The 7,922-nt window shown below is 40.5% G+C and overlaps 1 protein-coding gene across 1 annotated transcript; it reads left to right on the top strand.

The window, feature by feature from the left end:
- Window positions 1-2,332: 2,332 nt before the first annotated feature.
- sox14 (SRY-box transcription factor 14) lies at window positions 2,333-4,351 on the top strand. Its single transcript, XM_069703987.1, has one exon. It carries the CDS (start codon window positions 2,800-2,802, stop codon window positions 3,511-3,513), a length of 714 nt encoding a protein of 237 aa, XP_069560088.1. The 5' UTR covers window positions 2,333-2,799; the 3' UTR covers window positions 3,514-4,351.
- The last annotated feature ends 3,571 nt before the right edge of the window (window positions 4,352-7,922 follow it).

The raw sequence follows: 7,922 nt of genomic DNA, 5'->3' as shown, positions 1-7,922 counted from the left end.
AGTTTTTGAATAAGAAACATAGCTGACTTCTCCCTCGTGAGTAGGAAGCTCAGCCCCTAAAATAATTTCCTGCTATCTAATTCATTGATCTCAAAATGAAGCCTGAGCTGGTGTGGGTATGCAGCAGCCTAAACGCTACATGTCAAATTGCATACGCTGTTCTGTGAAAGATAGCATAACACAATTTAAAACTTCAATGCAAGCCGAAATATACAGTGCAAACATGCAGTATACTACCTCATGGTTGCAGATGAACAGCATATAAGCTGCCGACTGGGAGGATTTCTTTTTTTTTGCAGGTATCCGGTCGGCGCTTGTATTGGGGGAAAAAAAAAAAAAGTCGGGGGCGTCCTCGGATTGTTCTCTGGGTCGGGATGAGGAGCATCTTTCTCCCCAAAAAACGGGCATTTTAAACGATAATTTCAAGGTTTTGCAAAGGAAGATATGATGAAAATCTTCTTGTTACAAGCCGCCGATTGACGCATGCGTGTGTGAGGAGACAGGGAGCGGAGAAGGAGCGTGAGAAAGAGACCAGATGGGGTTGAAATATGGGAATATAAAATGCAGGAAATCGAACTCCTTTTTGCCGTGTATTGTGTTCAAATAATAAAATGAGTTTGTCCTTTATTTGAGTAATATTTGTATGTTAGTGTTACCCATATTCAGCACATAAATGAATAGAGTACAAATAGAGTTTCACTATTAAGTAGGCTATATCATTTATTTGTCATGTAACGTATTGCAATGCACGTCAGAGTGAAGTGGCGACATGTTAAAGAAGCTCAAATGATCTTTGAAGTAGCCTTGTTTGTGCAACACAGCCTACACGGAGGAGAAGATACCACGATCATATGGCCCACAACAAGCGCGTGCGGGTATCTACTTGTGCTCGCGCGCACGCATATAGACAATAGCATATATAGAAAAATACAGGCAAAGACTAAATATACATATTCTTCGTAGTGTAACTAACTAGAGACGACTGTCAGGATTGTATCTGCAGTCACAGCAGCATTTTGACGGTGTGTGGGGGGCAGAAAAAAAAATAAAATCATCTGTCCGCCTTTCGTTTAATAATCACAGCTGAAGGAATCATATATCACGCACATTAGCCCGAGGGCTATTAGGCAATGGTCCTCATTGACATTTGCATTTTAAAACGATCACTCTGTGCCTCCTTAAAACCACACTGTCAAATTGATGGGAACTAATGCAACAATTACAGGCTCACAATGACGGGTTTTCAAACCGTTTGTAGTTGATGTAATATTTTCTCCGTGTTTGTAATTCTGTCACTACGTAGTTGAGCTTTCCATGAGTTCAGTAGCCTGCACGAGCAGGCGCGGGCCGAAACTGTGTGCGTGCTTGTGCGGATGTGAAGGCCCACGTGCTCGTGCGTGTTTGTTTGGCGGTCTATTTTCTTTCAGATAAAGGGAATCTCACTACATCCAAATGTTTGAAAACCTTGTACTTCTTGTCCTACACATAACTAAACATTTTTTTTTTTTACATTTTATTTTACGGGCTTGCCACCGTTGTGGGGTTTTGTGACACAAGTCCAGCAGCTGGAAGATCGGGGTTAAACTGCCGAAGTGTCCTTGAGCAAGACGTGGAAGCGCTGCGTCGTTGTTGTTGAAATCCAAGGGAAGACGTGTAGTACTTTATTTTATAAAAGTGATTTTATTTAGCCTATTGTAAAAAAAAAAAAAAAAAAAAAAACATATACATATATGTATGTGTGTGTGTGTATATATATGTGTGTGTGTGTGTGTGTGTGTGTGTATATATATATATATATATATATATGTGTGTGTGTGTGTGTGTGTGTGTATGTATATATATATATATATGTATATATAAGGACACATCTTACAACGGTTTGCGTGTCAAACTGCACAGTAAATTGGTTGCACGGTATAGTCACCTCACTGGATTGAAGTCAGGTTTGAACTGGAAAAGAGGTTGAAGGTCCATGTTTGTTGCGATTCATTACATTAAATGGAATCGGGGAGGGATCCTGAGTATTACCCCCTCCACACACACACACACACACACACACACACACACACACACACACACACACACACACACACACACACACACACACACACCTCTCTCCTTATTATTATTTTGTTCCTACTACCACCCGGTCTTTGTTTATGTTGTAACGTACATCTCTTTTTTTGGTGAAGGTATTATAATAGCCGGTCTCCGTGCTGATTGGGCGCTCAGGTTGGTGAGTGAACGCCCTGCAGATTATGTCAGATTGCGTGCAGAAACCAAACCAGCCCAGCCTTTGAACTTCACCGCTTTTGGCTCGTATTCACGCTCTCCCGCTCATTTCCAAGCCAGGTGCTTGACGACAGACCTCAGAGAGAGAGAGAGAGAGAGGGAGAGAGAGAGAGAGAGAGAGAGAGAGTGTGTGAGTGTGACAAAAAATAACACTGAACACTTTTACGACTCCTGCAAACTGACTGCGGAACATCGCTTTCACCTTTGTGGATTTTTTTACGTGTGCACATCTTGCATGTGTTTTTTGCCTGTATCGCCTGCCGCAGGTCTGACAGAGTTGTAACTGGACTTAAGCGAATGCGCATCAGTGTTTTAACTCGGGAAAAACCGAACCGGTCGCTGGATTTTTTATTTTCTTTTATTTCCCTTTTTGCTGTTTTCCATCTTCTGAACATCCCAGACGTGGCATGACTGGTATCTGGTATTTACACAGGTGAATAGCTTCGCTTCCTTCCGATAAGAACTTTTCCTCGTCATTAACGTTGGGGATAAAAGTACAGTTTTAAGATGTCGAAGCCTGCTGATCATATCAAGAGACCCATGAACGCGTTCATGGTTTGGTCCCGGGGCCAGAGGAGGAAAATGGCACAGGAGAATCCCAAAATGCACAACTCGGAGATCAGCAAAAGACTGGGCGCGGAGTGGAAGCTGCTTTCAGAGTCAGAGAAGAGACCTTACATCGACGAGGCCAAGAGGCTGCGGGCTCAGCACATGAAGGAACACCCCGACTACAAGTACAGACCCAGGCGCAAACCCAAAAACCTGCTCAAGAAGGACCGGTACGTTTTCCCTTTGCCTTACCTCGGGGACACCGATCACTTGAAGGGACTTCCCATGTCGGCCGCGGACTCACTTTTGGGCTCCTCGGAGAAAGCCCGAGCGTTTCTGCCGCCGACGGCCCCGTATTCCTTCCTCGACCCGAGTCAGTTCAGCTCCAGCGCCATCCAGAAGATGACAGAGATGCCCCATACGTTGAGCACCAGCACTTTGCCGTACGCGTCCTCGTTGGGATACCAGAACGGCGCGTTCGGCACCCTTGGGTGCCCCAGTCAGCACACCCACACCCACCCGTCGCCCACAAACCCGGGCTACGTCGTCCCGTGTAACTGCACTGCCTGGTCAACGTCAAGTTTACAGCCCCCGGTGGCCTACATACTTTTTCCAGGTATGACAAAGACTGGGATAGACCCATATTCATCCGCACACGCCGCTGCCATGTAACCCTCAAGACTCTTTTCCTCTTTTTAATTCACTTGAATACTGAAATGCATGTAAATATATTATGGACAGCGCGGCCCATTAAAAAGGCATGAACAGTGTTAACTGCCTTGGACTTGTTATGGCAAAAAAGCGAACAAAAAAACAAACTTTTCCAGAAATCCAACAAGTTGAGCAAAGGAGCTGGAGATCGGTGTAAAGGATGGAGCCCTGTGAACTGTAAGAAATGTAAATGTTATAACGTTTATGGCAACCAGAAAAGGAGGCCTTTAACTTTATTTATTGTGTACATTTCAATGCTGATATGCTGATTTGTGTTGATTATTGATAGGCAACTCTTTTATTTTGAAAATTTGGCTTGCACAACTGGCGTTCATATTTCCTGTATAGGCCTAAGTAGTCAGTCGTTTTGGCAATTTTATGATGATGATCTGGATATAGGGTCAAAATCAGGACATATAGGCTGGATTATATACGGGTTACATTGTTTATATTTATCAAAAAAAAAAAAAAAAAACCTGGCACATAAAACTAGACGGTCTATTTAAGATAACAACAATTAGGGGAAAACATCATTTTACATCCAAATGTTTCATTTTGCATTTTTCCTGTGGTTCAGTGCTAATATAGTCACACGCGTCATTTGAGTTTTGTTTTTGTTTTTAAGGATAACTTCTATTTGAATTCAAGGAGTTCTATGTGTATTTTCTATCTAAAATGGTAATTTAAAACCTGTCATGTTATGGAAAGGATAATGTATCCAGAAGGTTGATACCTCCTGCTCTTTGTTCAAGTGCTGAGCAAAGACATTTCGAATAAAGACAATCTGTCTTCAACCATATCAATTTCCTGTATTTGTAGGTTATTGAGACGACAAAGATAATGCAATTATGTGTAGGTGCTGCGGGGGCGTTTAAACTGCCAAAAGAAAAGCCTAATTAAATAGATTTTGATTTGTTAAATAAACACCAATTAATAATTATACCAATAACGCTATTTTAATTCAAATAAATGTTTAAAAGTGAAATACTAATTCTCGAAAAGGCTTTAAATTTCAAATGTCAGACACAAGCTAATCAATACTGTTGATGAGCTATAAAATAGACGAGGACAATAACATCTAATTCAATCCTCTCTTTTCAAATCGATCCTTTCTCTCGGTGTGGTAGTTGAAGCTGTCAAGCTCGCCCCTGATCAATTTCTCAGCTGATCATAGGTGTTTCTTCCTCTTTATTATAATTGTTCATCATTATTATTCGGCAGTTATTATTACAGGCACACAGTTCAGGCATGTTGAGCGGTCTAGCTTGGTGAAGGTGTTTTTGTGACACCGGGATGAACCGGTTTTTGATGTTTGACAGTTCAGGAGAGGCCTCCCTCGAGGGATTCCGCTCGTCCGACTTGTCTGACTGCTGAATCACTTCAAGAAGCTGCTTACCTGTAGGTTTAACTTATGGAACAAACTGAGTGTGATGTGATTTGTTTTGTTTTTTTCAACTTTGTGGTTGGCCCACCTCTTGGCTATATTGCGTTTTAAATATCTCTGCGTGTGTAGGCTACTGCTGCAGCCAAAACCCGGCTTAAACCCATTATCATCATCAAGTCATCCACACGTGTTGAAACCTGCACGAACCTGAGAATGAAACAAGCCCGGCTCTTATTAACACAAGGGAAAATTAACACAACTCCCCCACAAAAACAATCAAAACAAAACCAAACAAATCAAAAACGGAGGTATTAAAACAACATTTCAATGCGAATACAGCGCAGTGTACTCGTTTTAATGGAGGATGATGGATTTGTGGACTGCGGGCGCGCGTGTGTGTTGGCCCATATTAATACTGTAGTATTAATTAAAAAAAAAAAAAAAAATCATTCCACATCCAAATTGTTTACTTATCTGGCAGGAACATATGTGGAGAGAAGTTACCATTCTGCACTATTGCCCAAAGTGCAATTCAATCCTGTGGAGGAAGGGGCGGCAGGGGGAAGGGGGGAAAAAAGGGGAGAGGAGGGGATTTTTATGACAGACTTAGTCCTTATCTAGAGCTGTAAATTAGGGTGATACTTCATTGAATCGAATGTGAAGTTTTACATCAAACCCCGAGGCATCCTAATTCAACTTTGAAATGAGACAATTATAATTACTTTTACAAGTATAGCTGCAGACACGCGCGCGCGCACACACACACACACACACACACACACACACACATATATATATATATATATATATATATATATATATATGGTTGTATATATTCAACATAAGACTGTTGTTCAAAAATCTGTTTCATTTAAAGTTTTTCCGGTTGGGATTCACACACTACCTGTAATTATCCAACTTTGTTACGGAAATTGAGTGCGGTTACAACGCCCTGAAATATATAATGATAAACGGCATCTGAGAGGTATAATGGGAGGGAAATTATGATTTGAAATTATAGGGGAAAGGCTGTGTGTGTTTAAATCTCTCTTCCCCCCTTGACGTTTTTATTGGAGCACAACAGAGAGAATTCAATCTGCCTTATCTCTCCAGGACTCCTTTTCAGCGCGAGATCAGAGGAAAAAGGAGAGGATAATTGTTCTTTATTTTATTTAATTTAATGCGACAGCCAGTGCTTTCAGGTCATTTATATGCTTCATTTAGTGATAAAAGTCAATGAGGAGGGGAAACACCGAATAAAGCAGGCGGTTTGACTTCTTTTTTAATTTATTTTATTCCCTCCACAACACTTAAAGTAAAAAAAAAAAAAAAAAAAGATGAAACAAAAATAGGATGGGAAGGGGAGTAGGAGGACAATTTTAATTAAATGCCATGGGTCATTTACATTATTGTGTTTTAATGTCACCCTGAAATCATCATCAGTAAATGGAGTTTGATAAGTGGCTGTTGAGAATACGGTTTTGTATTTAGGCGTGCTAATTTCTCTTAATCAAAAGAAAAAATAAAGTCCCGTGGAGGAAAGGTTGAAGATGATGGTGATGATGATGGCAGTGTCACTGTTGTTGCTCCTCCTGATGATGATTGAAGAAGAGAAAAATATGTTAAAACACAAGGCTCGCTCATTCACAAGGCTGCATTCATTTTGTGACTTCGCGAGATTTAACAAAATATAGCCTATTGATTTTTTTTTTTAAAGAGGGGCTGTTGTGTAAAAACTGATCTCATTTCAGCATATTAAATATTGTCTCCGAAATACCAAAAAAAATAAATAATAAAAAAAAAATCATCATGGCTAAATCCCAGTCTATCTAAAATTGAATCTGGGACACCATTTTGACTGGAGAAAAAGTAAAACCGTACAGTTGTGTTGTTTGAAGACGGGGGGTGGGGGGGGGAACTTGAATTTGGGGGATCCTGAATTCTCATTTGAAAGAAATGAAATGGTGAACGAGCTGATAAAGAAAAGGAGGGAGGGGGTGTGTTGAGCTGAGAGAAAAGGAATCATGCCACGGTTGTTTAATGCGCTGCGCCGTTTGGAAAAGTGATTTACACCAAGACTTTATTCTCCCCGACTGATATAGAGACAGTGAGTGTCTTTTTCTTATTATTGTTATTTATCGGAGACACACACACTTGCACAAACACATGCACGTGGGCCTGTGTGGTCAATTCTCTGGAGTTCATCGGGTAGACGTGGAAAGCATCGGAAGGATACGGAGGGGGGGGGGGGGGGTGTAAAGCTTCACTCAGAAGCAAAGTGCCTCCATCAAGTTCAGTTCCTGCTCCGGACAGAGTGCAGAAAAGTTCCTCCTGCTCGCGCTTCGCTGTTTCTTTGCTGCCAGATATCATTACACCTGACAACTTCCCTACAGTTTTCCTGGCACCTTTAATTCCACACGTGTCGCTATGAAAGCCCCTCTTTATACATGACTAATGTTGCCATTAGGTCTCAGAGTTTATGAATTAAGCTGCACACTTTTTACAGAATACAAATGGACATTTAAAAGCCAAATATTTAATGACTTTCAAACAACAATGTATTTATTTAGCGTAGCCAGATATTAATTCGAAGCCTTCAAAAAAAAGAGTTTGTTTTTTTAACTTTTGTTTTCTTACTTTTCATTATATTGTTGCACATTTTGCCACAATAGAACATTGCAAAAAAATGTTTTATCAGTGGTTCCAATCTTTTAATCTTCTTACCCACTGAAATTAAATATGTGACCCCTGTTATATGTTTCATGTGTCAGTGAGTAAGAGCCACAAAGACGTAACATTATCCTCTAAGATTTTTAACTATATCTGGATAATACATTTATTTATTTCTTATCTGAACTCACTTGTGACCCATCAGATTTATTTTGTGACCCCCGGGATAATTCTGACTGGCGGGTTGGAAACCAGTGTTTTAACCTCATTTTTACATTTAACATGTTCATTATGCAGCACAAAAAAATGATAAACA

The sequence above is a fragment of the Brachyistius frenatus genome, unplaced genomic scaffold (assembly GCF_029030835.1).
Source record: "Brachyistius frenatus isolate BFR_SWC_R1_liver_20210118 unplaced genomic scaffold, ASM2903083v1 Contig_49, whole genome shotgun sequence".
NCBI lineage: Eukaryota > Metazoa > Chordata > Actinopteri > Embiotocidae > Brachyistius > Brachyistius frenatus.
This window is presented reverse-complemented; position numbering and strand designations above follow the sequence as displayed.